The following is a 20,666-nucleotide window of genomic DNA, read 5'->3' on the forward strand; positions in this document are numbered from 1 at the left end:
TTGCCCCTTAGGTCGCTTTTCTCACCGTAAACTTATGCCTGCTAGTTCTGGACTCCCCCATCCAGGGGAAAAAAAACCTTGTCTATTTTCCCTATCCATGCCCCTCATGATTTTATAAACCTGTATAATGTCACCCCTCACCCTCTGACACTCCAGAGAAAGTAGCTTTATATTGGTCAGAGCATTGAGTATATGAATTGGGAGGTCTCTGTCCAATGGTCACTTACTGTTCCCTTCAATAATTCTATAATTGGAAGTATATGACATAGCTAAAGGACAAAAATACAACAGATAATTGTATTTGAATCTCAGAGGCTAGCACATTGAATATATCACCATTTAATAACACTCGATAGATCTCTGTCCCTTCTCAAGTTCCAGTCCTGATAAATGCCTTGCGGATCTGAAAGCCTTGAGAGACTGAGAGAATCTGAAACCCCTTCTATTTGATTCACTTCCTCTTTTTCCAGCTGCTATATTGAATAGTTTTACACCTTCCCCTCTCATTCCCCGTCTCCAAGCCAGGATGACGAATGGAAAGGGGAGACATTGATTTGTTCATAGATGTTTCCCAGAGGGAGGGAGTTTCCCTCTGAAACTGGCCTCGACCCGCGTTGTGACGTTCACGATGGAGGGCGGGGCGTCCTGAAGGAGCCAATAGGAATCGCAGCGCCGACTGGTCATGTCGCTGTGTTCTAGGTCCTTTTGGTCCGTACGTCGCACAAAGACATGAACCATACTTGTCGACTGACCAATTGCAAACCCTGGAGAACCAGAAAGGAGTCTGGTCCTCCTGCCAATCAGAGCTCACCTATTGTCTAAATGAGCTCGGGAAGCTGCTACTACTTCTCTGAATGAAGATAGAGCTTCAGCCCAGACTGCAACTTCCTTCCTCTGTCCAACATCTGTGAGTACGGCACTTTCTTTCTACACCCTTCCCATCCTTTTCAATTTCTTTTCTCATTCTGGGGTTAAACTGATATCCCGGCCCTACCTAAGCTCCTCAGAGCACATCTCTGTTATGCTAATCCCAGTATACAGGCGTGTCAGACCGGTTCTGAAGCAGGTAAAACCAGGCCAGGTGGAGCCATTTCTGCTCTTCAAGACTGTTTTGAGCGCACTGACTGGTGGGTGTTCAGGGAGATGACAAATGATAGCGATTCCATCAATTTAGAGGAGTACATGGTGTCAGCTATTTCCTACGTTAGCAAGTGTATTGACGGTGTCATTTTGTCCAAGACCATCACTTCTTGCCCCAACCAGAAGCCATGAATGACTGCAAAGGTGTGTGCAGTGCTGAGGACCTGTGATTCTACCTTCATAGCAGATGACAAGGTGGGCCTAACAACAGTGAGGGCCAACCTGACCCGGGCGTCAAAGAGTCAAAATGTGCATACACACAAAAAATACACAGCCACTTTCAGGACAGCAGTGATAAACTGAGCGTGTGGAAGGCCATCCAGGCCATCATGACCCACCGAACAGCATTGTCTGGTTGTGCTGGTGGTGCCTCCCCACTGCTGGATGAGTTGAACAACTTTTTATGCATAGTTTGAGGCACAAAATTATGTGGCAGCGAGGAACTCCAACTTCCCAGACCCCCCAACCCACCTCCCAATTCAGTCTCTCACGACCAGATTGTGCAACAGTTTCTTCCCCAAGCCATCTGACTCCTTAACACTGTATGATTGGACTCTTTTTCTATCTGAAATTTTTTGCACAACTTCGAATTGCTGCTAGAAAAATGTCTATTCTTTATCATTCTTTTATTATGCTGTAACTTGTGTGTTTTCTACTTCTGGTCCCTCGAAGTAGAGGAGATGACAGAAACATTGGAAGCTGGTGAGAGAGCGTTCTCAAAATTAATCCTGGGAATTGACGTGTTTGCAAATGATGCAATGTTGAGAAGCTTAGTTGAGCATTCGTTCGAGTTTTGAAGAATGAGAGGAGATCTTAATGAATAAATATCAGAATCTTAGTGGGCCTGAAAGGTTAGTTGCCAAAAAGGTAGTGTTCATTTGTGGGAGAGTCCAGAAGGAATAGCCTCTCATCTTAAGTGTTTGCATATTTATTATGGAGATGAGGTGGATATCTTCTCTCAGAGGGTAATGATTGACAGGGCTATTGAATTTCTATCACTAAGTAAAGTCAAGGCAGATGGTGGGCAGAATTTTAGTCAATAAGGGAATCAATAATAAGGCTTGAATGTGGGTTTTTGGATCATAATATTAGACATTATGGTAGTAAATGGTGGAGCAGATTCAATGGGCTGAATGGATTATTTTGGTCAAAGGTTTTATAAACATCCTGTGGGATCTTGACAGGGCAGATGTGGATAAAGTGCTTCAACCTATGCACGATATTCAGACCTAGGGTTCCACAGCAACCAGAATTGTCTGTTTTGAATTTCTATCCTGTGCAGATAGTGATGCTTCCTGTAATCTCCTTTTACAGGATATGAGAAAGGGAAGGAATTGCAGCCAGAAATATCAAAACAAGATCTGATAGAGACAATCATCATCAGCCTTTGAATCTCTCAGGATTTTTTATTTCTCTGTTGCCCTGTCTGCTTCCAAAGGTTTCAAACATCAGTGAGACTGAGGCACACAGACCTGAGTGAGAGTGTCCCAGTGAACTGACTGTGGGAAGAGCTCTAAGCGGATACACAGCCTGAAATAGCAACATCCCATTTGCAGTGACAAGAGACAGAACACATTCCATGTGTGAGTGGTCTTTCAACTGATTGTCAAACCTGGAGAGAGACCAGGACTTCCACGTGATGGAGAAACCATGGAAATGTGAGGATTGCAGGAAAGAATTCAAATTCCTGTGTCTGCTTGATTCCCATCATCGTGGCCACACCGGGGAGAGGCCATTCACCTGCTCAGTGTATGGGAAGGCATTCGCTCACCTATCCACCTAGTGACTCACCGGCGGGTTCACACCGGGGAGAAGCCATTAATTTGCTCAGTGTGTGAGAAGGTCTTCACCCATTCGACTTCTCTGCTAACTCACCAGCACATTCACACCAGTGAGAAGCCATTCTCCTGCTCTACCTGCAGGGAGCACAGATTCCTCCGCCCCGCAGATACACCAGTGTGTTCACACCGGGGAAAGACCATTTACCTGCTCAGTGTGTGGGAAGGCCTTCAGTCGGTCATCCCATCTGCTGAGACACCTCTTCAGCCACACTGAGTAGAGAGTTTTGAAATTCTTTATGTAGGTGTGACTTGCATTAGTATTCAAGATAGCACACATTTACTGGTCAGTTGAGCATCTATTAAGAGGCTCTTAACAATTTGGGACATGCAGTGACATCAGGAAGTATATACCTGAAATGTTTGACTCTTTGAAGAAATCTGAGTTGGAAGGTGTGGCACTATAAGAAGTACAGCAGGTCAGGCAGCATCCGAGGGGCAGGAGAGTTGATGTTTCGAGCATAAGCCCTACATTACATTCCAGTGCCATATATTTTGACCCTGAATTTCTAGTATCTGCAGTCCTCGCCTCCTCTGAGTCTGTGACGAAATCTGCCCCGTATAAAATTGGCTCCACTTTCTCCCTTCCCAGTGAGACTGTCAGGATGATTACATGAGTAAAAGAGAGAGCTCTTCCAGTGCTGAAGGTTGGACAATTAAAATTAGGAAAAATAAAGTTTCTTACTGCGGCTACAATCCTGGTAGCTTATGTGAGAAATGCCTCAAGGTATTTGGACATTGTCAGAGTCTGGTGACCAACTGAGATCCATGGTTTGAACCACACAACAAGTGGCAGGATGGAGGGGGGAATGTAGACATGGGTTATGTCCCGACCATAGAGCCATAAAACTCCACTGCACAGAAACAGACCTTTCAGACCAACACGTCCATGCTGACCAGATATCCCAAATAATTGAGGCTATTTCTGGAATACTATGTTCAGCTCCAGTCTCTCTGCTTTGGGAAGGATTTAACACTTAAACGATTCAGAAAAAGTTGCCAGGGTTGAAGGGTTTGAGGTAAAGAGAGAGGATGAATCGGCTGGGACTGGTTTTCTTTGAAGCCTCAGAAGTTGAGGGGTGACCTTATAGAGGTTTAAAAAAATCATGAGTGGTATGGATAGGGTGAATACTGATGTTGCTTCCCCAGTGTGGGCGAGTCCATACCCCGCCCCCCCCCCCCCCCCGCCCCACCGCCCCCGGATAAGGAATGGAAAGAGGGAGACAATGCTTTGTTCCCAGATGTTGCCCGGAGGGAGTCTCCCTTTGAAACAGGTAGATAAGATAATGAAGAACATGTTTGGTATGCCTTCCTTTTTTGGTCAGAGCATTCACTATAAGAGTTGGGAGGTCGTGTTGCGGCTGTACAGGACTTTGGTTAGGCCACTTTTGGAATATTGTGGACAATTCTGGTCTCCTTCCTATTGGAAGAATGTTATAAAACTTGAAATGATTCAGAAAAGATTTACAAGGATGTTCCCAAGGTTGGAGGATTTGAGCTATATTGAGAGGCCGAAAAGTCTGGGGCTGTTTTCCCTGGATCGTCGGAAGCTGAGGGGTGACATTATAGGGGATTATAAAATAAGGGGCATGGGTAGGATAGAAATATTGGAACACAGACTTTAACCTCATACTTTCAATGCATTATCTGAGCTGAGATGGCACCGATTGTTAGAGCTATCTTGAGAATGTAACTTTCGAAAAGTTGTGGGATTTACATATGAAGGAACCAAAACTAATGTAATCTTTTGAATTAGTTGGGGTAAAAGACATCTGATTCACTCATATCCTTTTTAGGGAAGGAAATTGCCATTGTGGGAAAGGATTCACTCAGTTGTCCTAGCTGCATTCTTTACCCAGTCTGGCCTACATGTGACTTCAGACCCATAGCAGTATGGTTGACTCTTGATTGTCCGTCCTCCCCCGAGGAGAAATTTACTTGAATGACAGCACGGTGGCTCAGTAGTTAGCACTGCTGCTTCACAGCACCAAAGTTCCATGTTCGATTCCAGCCTCGGGTGACTGTCAGTGTGGAATTTGCACGTTCTCCGTGTCTGCGTGGGTTTCCTCAGAGTGCTCCGGTTTCCTCCCACAGAACAAGAATGTGCATGTCAGGTTAATTGTCCATGTTAAATTGCCCATTGTGTTAGGTGCATTAGTCAGAGAGAAATGGGTCTGGGTGGGTTACTCTTCGGAGGGTTGGTGTGGACTGGTTGGGCTGAAGGGCCTGTTTCCACACTGTAGGGAATTTAACTGATCTAGCCATATCCGAACTTAACACATCCCTCTAAACCCTTCCTATTCAGACTCCTATTAAACATTGTAAATGCACCAGCCTCCACCACTTCGCCTGGCAGTTCATTCCGTACACACACCACCCTCTGTGCGAAAAAGTTGCCTCTTCGGACCATTTTAAATCTTTCTCCCCTCACCTTAAACCGATGCCCTCTAGTTTACAACTTCATCTGCCCTGGTGAAAAGACTTACAAAAGTTGAGCAGCCAGACAAAATGCAAAAAGAATAAAACGTCGAGCCACCGGGAAAAATAAAATTGTGGCTCCAGCCGTTTTTTTCTCCTTTTGGCCTTTCGATTCTTTACATCTGTCAGTAACAGTGGTCACCAAAGCGCACACTGCGCATGTTCCGAGGTGTCAGCGAGGAAAGCGCATGCTCACCCGTGTCAGCAAAGTAGTACGCATGCTCCTCGAAGTCCGAAGATCTGCACGCGACTTCCTGTAGATAGACCAATGGTAAAGCCTGGAGGACCGGATGGAGATTGGTCCTCCTGCCAGTTAGAGCACCCTGATTGTCTGAATGCAGAAGGAGGAGCATAAGGTTTTGTCGCTGCTGTGAAGATTGAGCTTCACTCCAGACTGTAACTTCCTTCTGTCTAACGTCTGTGAGTACAGCACTTTCTTTTCTCACCCCCTTTTCCATTTAGTTTTCATTTTGGTGTTCAATTATAGTCATAGAGATGGACAGTACGGAAACAGACCCTTCGGTCCAACTCGTCCATGTCGGCCAGATATTGCAACCTAATCTAGTCCTGCTTGCCAGCACCCAGCCGATATCCCTGTTCATGTAGTGTTGATTTGCAGCAGCTGAAAGGAAAGGGAGTGATTCTCTGGGGTGCAGACAGACTCTGGAAATGTTGGACAAGGTCAGTGTCACAGTTGGCAAACACATGGCAAATGCAGTACCTCAATGTGAAGCTATAGCCTTTGTTGTGGCAAAAAAAAGCAGAAAAGAGGTGCGTTTTTAAATGTAATACATTGGGATGTGGAGAAGGTGAGGATTGCAGAATCTGAAGATCAGAGTCGCAGTGTGGCATCGGAAAAGTACAGCTGGTCAGGCAGCATGAGAGTTGATGTTTTGGGCACAAGCCCTTCATGAAGGATGATGTGTAGATGTACAATGGGACCTCAGTGTCCTTCTGCACCAGTCACTGCCAGTTGTCAGACAGGTGCAGCAAGCAATCAGCAAGGCAAGTGGTATATTAGCAAGAGGAATTGAGTTCAGAAGTGGGGATGTCTTCCTGCAGTTAGGGGGTCATTGAACGTATTCACTGCTGAGTTCATCTGATATTTTGAACAACAATGAAATGGATGTTTATGGGGAATGTCAAGAAAATGGTTTCAAGACCAGTATAGAACTGTTACAGTGTCAGGCAGCACAGAAACAGACCCTTCAGTCCAACTAGTCCATGCTGACTATGTTCTCAAACTAAACTAGTCCCACCCGCCAGTATTTGGTCCATATCCTCTGAATCTTTCCTATTCAGATACTTATCCAAATGTCCTTTAAATGCTATAACTGCACCTGCATCCACCACTTCCTCTGAACATTCATTCCACACATGAACCACTCTCTGTGTAAAATGAAAAATAGTGTCCCTCATGTCTTTCAAATCTTTCTCCTCTCTCCTTCAAAATTTGCTCCCTCATCTTGAAACACCCACCCAAGGGAAAGGACACCTGCCATTCACGTTAGCTATATCGGTCATGATTTAATCAACCTCAGTAAGGTCACCTCTTAACCTCCTATATTCCACTGAAAAATGTCCCAGCCTATCCACCAAAATGTAGGTATTTTCATATCCAGTTATGATCGGTGCAATACTGGTTCAGGCTAGAAAGACCAAATGTCCTAGTCCTGCTCCAATTCTCACCCTCTGTGTCCAGGACAGCAAGAGACCATAAGACATAGGAGCTGATATTAGACCATTCTGCTGATAGCACACAATCGCAGCTGATAAGTTTCTCAGCCCCATTCTCCCGCTTTCTCCCCATAACCCTTGATCCCCTTGATACTCAAGAACCTGTCTACCTCCATCTTAAATATTCTCAATGACCTGTCCTTTACAAGCTGCTGTGACAATGAATTCCAAAGATTCACCACTTTCTGGTTGAAGAAGTTTCTCCTTATCTCTGTTCCAAAAGGCCTTCCCTTTACTCTAAGGCTGTGCCTTCAGGTTCTTGTCTCTCCTACCAATGGAAACATCTTCCCAATGTCCAGTCTGTCCAGGCCATTCAGTATTCTGTATGTTTCAATTAGAGTGTGGGTCTGTGTATCAGCATGAACCAGATCCTTCAGGATGAGATGCAGCAGGAATTAGGTTCAGCAAAGTGAGAATGGAGGGAGTGTGTGGGATGGAGATTTTCAGCTTCGAGGCAATAAGAGAGGAAAGAGAGTTTGCTATAAATGGGAATTGAGCAGATGGGTCATTGGGCCGAGGAGTGGGAGATGGAGTTTAATTCTGACAAATGTGAGGAGTTGCATTTTGGTCAAGCAATCCAGGCAGAACTGACACAGTTAAGGGGAGTGTTGCTGAACAAAGACCTTGGAGTGCAGGTTCATAATTCCTTGAAAGTGGAGTCTTGGGTAGCTAGGATAGTAAAGAAGGCGTTTGGTATGCTTTCCTTTATTGGTCAGAACATTGAGTATGGGAGTTGGGTGTTCATGTGGCCGCTGTACACGAAATTGGTTGGGCCACTTTTGGAACACTGCATTCAATTCTGGTCTCCTTGATATAGGAAAGATGTTGTGAAACTTTGAAAGAGGTTTGAAAAGATTTACAAGGCTGTTGCCAGAGTTGGAGGGTTTGACCTACTGGGAGAGGCAGAATAGGCCAGGGATATTTTCCCTGGAGCATCAGAGACTGAGGGGTGACCTTATTGACGTTTGTAACGGGCATGAATAGGGTGAATACCCAAGATCTTTTCCCCAGGATGGTGCGGTCCAAAACTAGACGGTGCATATTTGAGGTGAGAGAAGAATGATTCACAAGTGTGGTTGTGAAGACTGGACTTTCAGAGCAGCTGTCAAAGATGTTTTGCCCTGACTGGGAGCAGAAGTTGTAACAGTGAAATCTTTCATTTAAGAGCAAACAACTGAGTGAGTCTGTCTATCCCAGATTTTGGTGGAAAGTGGGAATTCGTTGCTGTTGGGTGAGACTAGACCTCAAGATTAGGGGGAGTAGCTTTCAAACAAAGATGAGGAGGAACTATTTTTCCTGGAGAGTAGCAAATCTATGGAATTCTCTGCCCAGTGAAGCAGTAGAGGCCACTTCAGTATATTCAAGACACAGTTGGATGGGTTATTGCATGGTTGGTGAATTAAGGGTAGCTTTGACAATGCAGGGAGGAGGAATAGCGATGGTGAACCGATCAGCCATGATCTTAATGAATGGCAGAGTAGGCCTGACAGGACAAATGGCCTACTCCTGCTTTTATTACTATGGAACTATAACCCTGCATTTCCCATGGCTAACCCAGCTTCAGGATGACAAGGATTGTATCCTTAATATTGAGGGGTTAGTCAAATGGGAAGCTAGGTAAAGGTCGAGGGTTGGCACTGCTAATCAAAGCATTGATCCCAGGGTAGTCTGGTGTCAGCTCAGATTTCAGGTCCTGATTTCTCTCTCCTCTGTTGATCTCCCTGTTCGCTAAGAATAAGATGTCGGTCTGTCAGCTCTGCTGGATTTCTGCTGAAGCTTTGACACCCATTTTACACCATTTGGAACAACAAAACATTGAAGTCAATTGAGACCCAACCCACCATCTCAACCTGTCAACCATTCAGATACAGTGTTGTCAGAGCAGGGAATCAAACAAGAAAAACGAAACAAAATTAGAAATAAATAGATACTTGTGCTTAATGTTTTTCACTAATAAGTAAACCAGAATAGGGTTCTCCCAGGTTTCTTATAGTGCCCTATTTTGAGGAATTCTGTCCCTTACATATACTATTAGTACCCAGCTATAAATTACAACAACATTTGTAACCACAGAAATAAAGCATCTGTTATCTCAATGTCTGTGTGATATGCAGCACAGAAATAGACTTTTTATTTCTCTCGTGCGTGTGTGTGTAGACACAAGTCCATGGCAGTGAATTTGTGTTTGCAGCATTATATTTGCCGATACATTCTATTTTGCTCCTAAAATGAACAATCTCCAGGCAATCAATACATGTAGTATTATGTAAATTCAACTTTGAAAATAGAACCAGCCTGACTCAAGGTTAGGATAGACAGGCTCTGATCTCACACCTTTCATGTATTGTCTGAGCTGAAATAGAGTCATAGAGATGTACAGCACAGAAACTAACCCTGCGATCCAACTTGTCCATGCTGACTAGATATCCCAACCTATCTAGTCCCACCTTCCCACAGCCAGCCCATATCCCTCCAAACCCTTGCTATTCATATATTCCATCCAGATCCCTTTCAAAAGTTGCAATTGTACTAGCCTCCACCTCTTCCTCTTGCAGCTCATTCCGTACACATACCACCCTCTTTGTGAAAAGGTTGCCCTTAGGTCTCTTTTATATCTTTCCCCTCTCACCCTAAACCTATGCCTTCTAGTTCTGCCCTCCGGTTCGGGTGGATTAGTCAGAGGGTGAATGTAGAGGAATGGGTGTGGACTCGTTGGGCCGAATTGCTTGCTTCCACACTATGGGGATTTGTTGAAGGGAAGAGATTTTCCCAACTGTGCAGGGCAGCGCAGGTCCTGCGGCGGCCGTCTGGAGCGGGCGGAATGCGGGTCAGTCTGACACCGACCGCAGCAGGCGCAGTGAGGGCCAGCCAGATGCCGTCCGACCGCAGTAGGCGCAGTGAGGGTCAGCCGGACGCCGGCTGTCTGGAGTAGGCGCAGTGAGGGCCAGCCGGATGCTGTCCATCCGGAGCAGGCGCAGTAAGAGTCAGCCGGACGCTGGCCGTCTGGAGTAGGCGCAGTGAGGGCCAGCCGGATGCCGTCCGTCCGGAGCAGGCGCAGTGAGGGTCAGCCGGACGCCGGCTGTCTGGAGTAGGCGCAGTGAGGGCCAGCCGGATGCTGTCCATCCGGAGCAGGCGCAGTAAGGGTCAGCCGGACGCTGGCCGTCTGGAGTAGGCGCAGTGAGGGCCAGCCGGATGCCGTCCGTCCGGAGCAGGCGCAGTGAGGGTCAGCCGGACGCCGGCTGTCTGGAGTAGGCGCAGTGAGGGCCAGCCGGATGCTGTCCATCCGGAGCAGGCGCAGTAAGGGTCAGCCGGATGCTGTCGTCCCTCCGGAGCAGGCGTAATGCAGGTCAGTCCCACGCCGGCGTCCGGAGCCGGTGCAGTGCGGGGGCTGAGTGTTGGCCTGGGTCCGTCCTTGTGAATCACTATTGATGTCACAACGCGGAAGTGGCCCTGTCAGTTTCAGAGTGAAACTCTTTCCGTCTGGGCAACTCTTCATCCTGGGGGCAAGAGAGAGAAGGGAGGGACCTTTGTTCACTTGAGCAACTGGAGTGAATCCAGGGAGGGAGCAAACTCAAGTGTGAATCTTAATTGCTCGGGTGAGTGAAGATGGAAGTATAGGATGGGGTTGTTTTCCCTAGTGCGGCAGAGTCTGAGGGGTGACCTTAAAATCATCAGTGATGTGGATCGGGTAAATAGACGAGGTCTTTTACCTGGGACGGGGAGTCCAGGACTAGATAGTACCAAGGTTTAGGGTGAGGGTGGGTGGGGTGGACATTTAAAAGCATAAGAAGGGGCAAATTTTTCACACAGAGTCTGGTGCATGTTTGGAATGAGTTGCTAGAGGAAGTGATGGAGGTTGGTACAATTCCAGCATGTAAAAGACATCTGGATGGGTGTATGAATAGAAAGGGTTCAGAGGCTTATGGGCCAAGTGCTGGCAAATGCAACTCAATTAATTTAGGATATCTGGAAGAGTTTGGCTGAAGGGTCTGTTTCTGTGCTGTATATCTCTATGACTCTGGCTTGCCACTAATGTTTGCCACATCTGTATGTTCAGTTTCTCTCTGGTGTCAGTGTTAATGCCTTGATGTCTCATTTTGTTCCCCTCTTCCTGAGGGCGTTAACCATTTCGTGTCTGGTTGTTCCTCAAGAAGCTGCATGGCGGGTTAACCCTGAATTAACATTTTTGTTTGCTTCCCAAAATTAGACCTGCTCGCTCTCAGCAGCATCCCAATGTCGTGGAAGATATTAGCTTTCAGGTGGAGTCATCCAAACTTCAGAGAGATGTCAGTCTTGATATTTTTGCTTCTCTGCCCCTGTAAGATCCTGAATCAGTACCTTCAGGAGAATTAGTTAGAATGGAGTGAGAACAGAGGGAGAGAGTGGGATGGTGCTTTCAATTTTGTGGAATAGTAAAAGAAAATAATATTCTGCAGAAAGTAGAATTGCTTGTTCTGAGTTTCTACTCTGGACTGACAGTGATGACATTTATAATCTCTTTTCACAGAGTATTTGAAGATAGAAGTTTCAAATCAACAAATGAAGGACTTCTGCCCAAAACATCAACACTCCTGCTCCTCAGATGCTGCCTGACCTGATGTGCTTTTCCAGCACACTTCTCGACTCACTGTACAGCATCTGCAATCCTTGCTTTGACATCAATATCTGACAGTCACTCAATCCATCAGGACCTCAGCAATTTTCAACTTAGATTCTGTGAGAAGGAGCAAAGCTTTTTGGTTCCTGTTTCAGTACATTTTCAGCATCAGTGGGACTGGATGAGAGACCCGACTGTTGAACCGCACTGAGTGTGGAGCATGGATGAGTGATACGGCCTGGAACGAGGAATTCACGGCGGGGAGGGGCTATACACATGTTTGTGTGCAGGTGAAGCTTTGGCCATGGAGAATCCCGAGGAATCTCGCCCTGTGGAGAAACCGTGGAAGTGTGGCGACTGTGGAAAAGGCTTCCGTGTCCCGTCTGCCCTGGAGATTCATCAGCGCAGTCACACCAGGGAGAGGCCATTCTCCTGCACAGAGTGCAGAAAGGGTTTTACCCAGGCCTCCACCCTGCTGAGGCACCAGCAGGTCCACACGGGGGAGAGGCCATTCTCCTGCCCCGAGTGCAGGAAGGGTTTTACCCAGGCTTCCTCCATGCTGAGGCACCAGCGGCGCCATACGGGGGAGAGGCCATTCAGGTGCCCTGAGTGTGGGAAGGGCTTTACCCGGGCCTCCATCCTGCTGACTCACCAGCGGGTCCACACTGGAGAGAGGCCATTCCCCTGCCCAGAATGCGGGAAGGCCTTCAGCAATTCCTCCCACCTTCTGATCCACCGGCGTGTCCACACGCGGGAGAGGCCCTTCAGCTGTCCCGAGTGTGGGAAGAGATTCAGTCAAGTGGGCACCTTGCGGAAGCACCAGCTGCTCCATGCCGGGGAGAGGCCCTTCAGCTGCCCCGAGTGCTGGAAAGCTTTCAGCGATTCCTCTGCCCTGCTGAGGCATCAGCTAGTCCATACCGGGGAGTGGCCTTTCAGGTGCCCCGAGTGCGGGAAGGGCTTTAGCGATTCCTCTAATCTCCAGACCCACCGGCGGGTCCACACGGGGGAGAGACCCTTCAGTTGTCCCAAGTGCAGGAAGGCCTTCAGCGATTCCTCTAATCTTCAGACCCACCGGCGGGTTCACACGGGGGAGAGGCCCTTCAGTTGCCTCAAGTGCAGGAAGGCCTTTACCTGCTCCTCCCTCCTGCGGAGGCACCAGCGAGTTCATTTGTCATCGCAGGGGTTTGAAGGAACGATGGCCTAGTGCCATTATCAACTGGACTCACAACCGAGTTCCGGCAAATCCTGCCACGGAAGATGGCGGAATTGGAATTCGGTCAGAAACCTGGAGTTCTGTATTTAACGATGAAACCATTTTTGGTGGTGAAGAAAACCAAAACTCAGGAATTCCTGAAGAAGGACTCATGTCCGAAATGTCGACTCTCCTGCTCCTTGGATGCTGCCTGAACTGTTGCGCTTTTCCAGCAACATGTTTTCAGCTCTGGTCTCCAGCATCTGCAGTCCTCACTTTTTCCAGTTACAAAGGGATAACTAGGTGCTGACCAATAGTAAAGAACGTGGGAGGAAGTGTGTGGGTTTTGACCTTGAGCTGTTTAAAAACATATCAGTTACTTTTTTCTATGCCATTTTGCTGAGGGGATCTGAAGCTGTAACAAACTTGGGTCACAATAAAGGTTACCTGAACTTACCATCGGGCTCAGACTCACATTGAAAGCTGTGAGCTCCAAGTGATTTTTGTTTTAAAGCTGCTCATTTCTTTCAGCTTCACTAAGTTTCCAATGTTGTGTATCAGATGGAGCAGTGAATGAGGAGCTTGTATCATTAAAAATTGTAAATTTTTCAGGAGTGCAGGTACTGTATCATTTCATCAGCATTGTAACGTTTACTGGCAGCACTGGGAGGTGTGGGATGCGTTCGCTAGAAACTGTTTTGAGGAGCCGGTCTTGGACTGGGGTGGATAAAGTTAAAAATCACGCAACACCAGGTTATAGTCCAACACATTTATTTGAAAGCACTAGCTTTCGGAGCGCTGCTCCATCATCAGGTAGCTGTGGAGCAGGATCATAACACACAGATTTTATAGGAAAGGATCACAGAGTCATGCAACTGATAGGCTATATTGAACAAACATAGATTGCTGTTAAGTCTTTCATCTTTTCGAATGGGTTGCAGGTTTCCTTAATGTATAAATTCCAGAATTTCTTTTAAGTTACAATCTCATGATGACATAAGGTTTTATAAAAATAGGTGACTTCTCAGCTCAGACAATGCATGTCAGATGTGAGGTTTGAGTCTGTCTGTATCCCAATCTTGAATCAGAGTGGTATCATTTCTAAAGTAGGAATTTATAAAATACTACATGGATTGGCTGCCTGCATTAACTGTCTGCAAATTATGTGCTTTTTGAGCAAAATTGCATGTATCTGCAAATGTAATTCTGCAAATGCAAATTCACCCCATAGATTTTATATATATCTGTGTATGCATGCATGTGACCTTGTGCATCAGAGTGCGCGTACCATGCTTCGTAAAGTGTGGGTGTGTTGGAGTATAAGCCTCAGGAGTTGAGAGTGTTGGGGTGTGTGTATGTCTGACAGTGTGTGTTTGAGAGGTATGGATAAAAGTGAGAGTTTGCATTTTGCTAAAACAAAGCAGTGCAGGACTTGTACAGTTAATGGGAGAGCCCTGGGTTGTATTGTGGAACAGAGAGATCTGGGAGTGTTCAGGTACATCGTAGTTTGAAAGTTGCACCATTGGTAGACTGGGTGGCTAAGAAGGCATTTAGCACACTTGCCTTCATTGTTCACACCATTGAGTATAGGAGTTGGGACATAATGTTGAGGTTATACAGGATGATGGTGAGGCCACTATTGGAGTACTGAGTACAGTTTGTCCTGTTATAGGAAGAATACTATTGGAGAGGGTTCGGAAAAGATTTGCCAGGACTGGAGGGTTTGAGTTATAAGGAGAGGCTGAGACTTCTTTCACTAGAGCAGAGGAGGTTGAGGGGTGACCTTAATGAGATATATAAAATCATGAGAGGTGGAGTAAAGTGATTAGCAAAAATAGCAAGGCGCACATGTTAAGATGTCAAGCTCGGGGGGGGGGGGGGGGAAGGGTGGGTGTGGCGGGGCGGGAGTGTGTTGGTGGTCATTGTGGCTCGATCTTTTTTTCTCACATTGGCCTTTGGACAGTGAGAAACTGTCAGTAACCCCATCTCCACAGAGTCTACTACGCGTGCTCCTCGGTGTCAGCAAAAAAAAACCGTGCATGCTTGTAGCTGTCCGCAAAAACGGCACTACATTGTTTTGATGGACCAATGATGAGTACTGCAGGACCAGTAGGAGTCTAGTCTTCTTGTTAATCACAGCCTCGCTATTGTCTGAAGGTGTCCTTCCTCATGTATATGTAAGGATACTAGGGATAGTGGGTGATGTCTTTTTGTGGCTAGTTGATGTTCATATATCCTAGTGGCTAGTTTTCTGCCTGTCCAATGTAGGGACACCGCATCCATCCTCGGATAAGGGTCTGTTTCTGTGTTCATAACTTGCTACATTGGATTCTGAGAGGAGCTTCTGACCTGTGCCAGCACAAAGCCTCCTGTATCCGCCTCTGTCATCTTATTCGAGCCAGTCCCATTCTCAAAGTAGCTGCTGCTGCTGGAATCATCTTTTGTCTCTTCCTTACCTCCAGGCTGGACTACTTCAATGCTGCAATCAATAATTTTACGCATTTGCCCTTCTGGAAACTTGAAATCATCTCAGACTTTGCTCTTGTTTCATAGCAACAATTCTCATTCCTCTATGGCTCATGTGACCACTGACCTGTACTAGTGCCCATTCAAGCAACAACCAAATTTTAAAATTCTCATTTTAGTCTTCAAATCTCTCCAATGGTTTCTCCCATCTTTATCTTTGTAATCTCCGTGTGTTGAAATGTGTGTGCTGCTCCAACGGTGAGTGTCTTTGAAGAGAACTTGCAGGTAATGGTCTGCCATGTAACTGCTGCTCTTGACCTTCTTAACGGTAGTAGTTTGAAAGGAGCTATCTGAAGAGTTTTGACTTTCCAAACATCCTGATATTGCTTCCTTGATAATTGATCCTAACAACTTCCCATCAACACATGTTGAACTAACTGGTCTGCAATTTCTCACATATTGCCTCGCTCCCTTTTTGAATACAGGTGTTACATTAGCATTTTTCCACTCCAGTGGAATCATAAGATATCAGAGCAGAAATGAGGCCATTCAGCCCAGCAAGTCTGCTCCATCATCCAATCACGGCTGAAGTCAACTCCTGTCTGGCGCTTTCTCCCCGTAACCATTGATCACCTTGACAATCAAGAATCTACCCATCTCAGTCTTAAATAAAGTCAATTAATCTTTCTTATGTCCAAGGAATTTTGGAATATTGTAACTAACGAAGCCACTATCTCTACCGCCACTTGCTTTAGTACATTAGAATGTGGGCCATTAGGCTCAGGGGACCTGTCCGCCCTCAATCCTGATAGTGTACATGTCAACGTTGATTGTTTAAGTTCTACCCTTTCTACAGCCTCTGACTTGCCTGTTCCAATAAGGATAGTATTGCTGTCCTCCAATGTGAAAGCTGATGAAAGTTTTGATTTAGCAGCTCTGCTAGTTCAGTGTTCCCCTATTAACTCAGCGGTTTCAGCGATTTTGTTCCCTTCAGCACACCAATAGAAGCTCTTGCTATTCTGTTTGATATTTTGTGCTGGAATTATTTCGTAATTTGCCTTAGCTATTTTTATGAATTTTATTCGTATCCTTTTGTTTATGTTTGCAAGTTTCTCAATGCTTCAGCCTTCCAGAGGTCTGGAATAACATTTCTGAAAATTGAAAGAAAACTACATTCAAACTTTAAAGAAACCCACCTTTCAAGTGGCTGGGGGCGGGAAAAACGATCGCCCCGCCCCCATTGTCTCCGAATTCTTGGAGGATTCCTCCAACCGCGCCCCCTCGGCGGGTGATGACGTCACCAGGTGGGACGCCCTCCCTCTGTCAGTTGGCGCATGTGCAATGGGACAAAGACAGTGTTACTGAGTGTGGGAGAGGAATGGCGCCGGCGGCTGAAGGAACAAGAACAGAAACCGCTGGAAAAGCTGAGCAGGTCCGGCAGCTCGTGTTGAGAGAAATGTGAGGACGTGTTTCGGGTCCGGGGATCCTTCTTCAGAACAGGACCAGGTTTCAGAAACATCCCGGGGAGGTCGCCAGGTCCGAGCGCCAAGACCTGGCTCCTGCCCCCGGGGAGAGGAGACAGTGAGACAGGGTAGGATTGGGAACCGCGGGAGGAGGGAGACTGGGGAGTTTATAAACTCCTAGGGGGAGGCCGCAGGCCGCGAATAAAAGCCCCACAGGCCCAGTGTTTACTTCACCGGCGAAGGAGCTCTCGGGTTGCCCGGGCAACCGGCCGCCAGCTTTGTGAGGGTCAGGCACATGTTGTCTTGGGACGGGGTTGTTGGATTGTTGTATAATATTGATCTCCTCTTTTAATCTTGAATATTTTAAAAATGTACACTGGCTTCAATTTATGAATTCTCAGTACAGAAGCAAAATATAAACATCTCCTTACATGCATCCCAACATGTGCATAGGAGCCAAGACTGCCTCAAGATTTACTGAGGTGCTGAATCATTAGCTCTTTCCCTTTTGATGAATGAAGGTGGTGCCCAGCAGACTCCTGTACACAGCCTGTTCTGTCAGCCTTTATGGGAGAGATACGATAGCAAAACTGAGACCCCCGTGCAGCCAAGTAATTTGAAGTCACACTTTGGTGCTTTAAACCCCTCAAATTCAGCCTAACGTCAAGGCTGGAGGGGTACCAGACTCCCTAGGACAGCCAGGATAGATAACAAAGAGGAGAGCTGAAGTGTTATCCTCGTCAAGCCTGTAACTTTGCAAAAAACACCATCATGTTAGTGAAATGCAATGTTCCCTTCAGCAATCCCACGCTGACTCTTCCTAATCAATCCACCTTTCTCCATGTGACTACTAATTTTGACCAGAATAACTATTTCTGCTTTTCCACCAAATTTAAACTGGCTGCCCTATAATTGCTGAGTATATCTTTACAACCTTCCTTAAATAAGGCTATAATGTTTGCAGTTTTCCAGTCACTTCCTCCAATTCCATGGAAGACTGTTGAATTATGGTGAGTGCTCCCACAATTTCTGTCGTCCTTTTCTTCAAGATCCTTGGATACATTTCATTGAGTCCCAGTGCCTTGTCATCTTCTCAGTGCCAACAACTTATCGAAGACTTCTTTCATACTAATTTTGAACTCATACAGTGACAAAGTCACCTTGTTGGTTGCCCCGTAAGAATTAGTTAGAGCGGAGTGAGAACAGAGGGGGAGACAGAGTGGGATGGTGTTTTCAATTTTGTGGAATAAGAAAAGAATATTCTGCAGAAAGTAGAATTGCTTGTTCTGAATTTCTACCCTGCACTGACAGTGATGAATTTTATAATTTCTTTTTGCAGATCTGAAGACAGAAGTTTCAAAATGAACAGGTGTAAGTGTTATGCCGGAAACATTGACTCTCCTGCTCCTCGGATGCTGCCTGACCTGCTGTGCCTTTCCAGCGCTGCACTTTTTGACTCTGACTCTCCAGCGACTGCAGTCCTCACTTTGACATCAATGTCTGACAGTCACCCAATCCATCAGGACCGCAACAATTTTCAACTATGATTCTGTGAGAAGGAAACAAGCTTTTTGGTTCTTGTTTGAGTACTATTTCAGCATCAGTGCGACTAGATGAGAGACCCTAGTGTCGCAGCGCACTGAGCGTGGAGTGTGTAACAGCTATATGGCTGAAAACAGGAATTCACAGCGGGAAGGGGGTTGTACACATATTTGTGTACAGCTGAAGCTTCAGCCATGGAGAAACCATGGAAGTGTGATAATTGTGGGAAAGGCTTTCATGCCCCGTCTGTCCTGGAGACTTATCGGCGCAGCCACACTGGGGAGAGGCCATTCAGCTGCCCCGAGTGCGGCAAGGCCTTCAGCAATTCCACCACTCTGTTGACCCGCAAGCGGGTCCGGGCGGGGGAGAGGCCCTTCAGCTGCTCAGAGTGTGGGAAGGCCTTCAGCAATTCCTCCGACCTGCTGAAGCACCAGCGGGTCCACACAGGGGAGAGGCCATTCTCCTGCCCTGACTGCGGGCAGGCCTTCGGTGATTCCTCTGCCCTGCTGACCCACCGGCGGGTCCATACAGGGGAAAGGCCCTTCAGCTGTCCCAACTGCGGGAAGGCCTTCAGCAAATCCTCTGACCTGCTGAAGCACCAGCTTTGAGCTCCAAATGGTTTTTGTTTTAAAGCTGCTCATTTCTTTCAGCCTCCTGCACTAAGTTTCCAATGTTGTGTATCAGATGGAGCAGTGAATGAGTAGCTACTATTGTTAAAAATTGTAAATTTTTCAGGAGTGCAGGTACTGCACCATTTCATCAGCTACTGCACCATTTCATCAGCATTGTAAAGTTTACTGGCAGCAGTAAAGGGTGTGGGCCGTGTTCACTAAAAACGATGTGGAGGAGCCGGTGTTGGACTGGGGTGGGTAAAATTAAAAATCATAGTTAAGTTAAAAAGCACCAGGTTATAGTCCAATAGGTTTATTTGGACGCACTAGCTTTCAGAGCGCTGCTCCTTCATCGGGTAGCTGTGGAGCAGGATCATAAGACACAGAATTTATAGCGAAAGATCAGTGTCATAGAACAGAAAGTATATATTGAAAAAAACCTGGATTGCTGTTAAGTCTTTCATCTTTTAGAATGGGTTGCAGGTTTTGATTCATTAATGTATAAATCCCAGAGCACTTTTTAAGTCACAGTCTCGAGATGACTTAAGGTTTTATAAAAATAGGTGACAGCTCAGCTCTCACAATGTATGAAAGGTGTGAAGTTTGAGTGTGTCTGTATCCGAATCTTGAATCAGACTGGTTCTATTACCAAAGTAGGAATTTAGAAAATAATACATGGATTGACTACCTGCCGATTTCTGCTCAGAAAGTGCACATTGAATGTATCTGCAAATGTAAATTCACCCCATAGACCCATGTGTATGTGTTTGCATGTGTGCATGCTTGGTAAAGTTTGTCTGTGTGATGGAGTATAAGCCTCTGAGAAGGCGTGTGCATGGGTGTGAGTGGGGTGTGTTTGTATGTGTGTGTCTGAGAGACCATGTGTATATGAGAGGGTCTGTGTGACTGTGTGAGAGAGAGTGTGTATAATGTAGTGGGGTCACCCAAAGTCCCTGTTGAGACCATCCTCATGGGTTCCGAACTTGGCTATCAGCCTCTGCTCAGCCACTAAAAACAATTGAGCAGTTACACAACACGCATTGGACAGTACAGGGTGGGACTTGTCTTTTGTTTTGCAGAAGGTGGGAGGCTCTGGATGAGAGCAAACACATGCTGGAGGACCTTCGGCTCAGAATTGGAGCTGGAAGCCAGGCTGCATACACATCAGGGGGAAAAGTTAACCAGCATTTTATTCCGGGTAATGGTCATTCATCTCCAGACAGAGCCTTCTCATTGGGTCAGTGGACAGGATCAGGTGGGTGTGAGTGTGAATCACGCAGGTAAAGGGGATTTGAGAGAGGGCTGCAGGGGGGGAGAAGTTAACTGGCTGGGTGGTGGGAGGAAGAACAAAGTTGGGGGGGGGGGGGGAGGAGAGAAAGGTGACGGTAAGGGACAGAATAGTGACAATCGTCTCTGTTCTCTGCAGTTGGCAGCAGGAGGCCAGATGGCACCAGGATTCAGGAACCAACATGCTTAGGGCTGGAGAAGTGGGAAAGGGAGGCTGCAGTGGGTGTGGTCCAACAATGTCAGGAGGAGACAGCCAGTCAGAAGCTACAAAGACAAAGCAGAACCCCAAAGCTATGGGCAGCACAGTGACTCTGT

The 20,666-nt window shown here is 46.5% G+C and overlaps 2 protein-coding genes across 6 annotated transcripts; both read left to right on the top strand.

The window, feature by feature from the left end:
- The first annotated feature begins 5,795 nt into the window (after positions 1-5,795).
- LOC132807986 (zinc finger protein 239-like) lies at positions 5,796-13,591 on the top strand. Of its 3 annotated transcripts, none has more exons than XM_060821877.1 (2): positions 5,796-5,876; positions 11,701-13,591. In XM_060821877.1, exon 2 carries the CDS (start codon positions 12,095-12,097, stop codon positions 12,992-12,994), a length of 900 nt encoding a protein of 299 aa, XP_060677860.1. In that variant the 5' UTR covers positions 5,796-5,876; positions 11,701-12,094; the 3' UTR covers positions 12,995-13,591. The 3 variants fall into 3 exon arrangements, with proteins under 3 accessions (XP_060677860.1, XP_060677862.1, XP_060677861.1); XM_060821879.1 differs by lacking the exon at positions 5,796-5,876 and adding an exon at positions 10,510-10,539; XM_060821878.1 differs by lacking the exon at positions 5,796-5,876 and adding an exon at positions 10,668-10,789.
- A 3,189-nt stretch (positions 13,592-16,780) lies between these two features.
- On the top strand, positions 16,781-20,377 carry LOC132807985 (zinc finger protein 664-like). Of its 3 annotated transcripts, none has more exons than XM_060821873.1 (2): positions 16,781-16,906; positions 18,251-20,377. In XM_060821873.1, exon 2 carries the CDS (start codon positions 18,648-18,650, stop codon positions 19,059-19,061), a length of 414 nt encoding a protein of 137 aa, XP_060677856.1. In that variant the 5' UTR covers positions 16,781-16,906; positions 18,251-18,647; the 3' UTR covers positions 19,062-20,377. The 3 variants fall into 3 exon arrangements, with proteins under 3 accessions (XP_060677856.1, XP_060677857.1, XP_060677858.1); XM_060821874.1 differs by having other exon boundaries at positions 16,781-16,880; XM_060821875.1 differs by lacking the exon at positions 16,781-16,906 and adding an exon at positions 16,913-17,039.
- The last annotated feature ends 289 nt before the right edge of the window (positions 20,378-20,666 follow it).

This window comes from Hemiscyllium ocellatum (genome assembly GCF_020745735.1).
Source record: "Hemiscyllium ocellatum isolate sHemOce1 chromosome 27 unlocalized genomic scaffold, sHemOce1.pat.X.cur. SUPER_27_unloc_29, whole genome shotgun sequence".
Lineage (NCBI taxonomy): Eukaryota > Metazoa > Chordata > Chondrichthyes > Orectolobiformes > Hemiscylliidae > Hemiscyllium > Hemiscyllium ocellatum.

Excerpts from the sequence above, each read along its gene's own strand:
- LOC132807986 (XM_060821877.1), top strand. The coding sequence starts at position 12,095 with ATGGAGAATCCCGAGGAATCTCGCCCTGTGGAGAAACCGTGGAAGTGT.
- LOC132807985 (XM_060821873.1), top strand. The coding sequence starts at position 18,648 with ATGGAGAAACCATGGAAGTGTGATAATTGTGGGAAAGGCTTTCATGCC.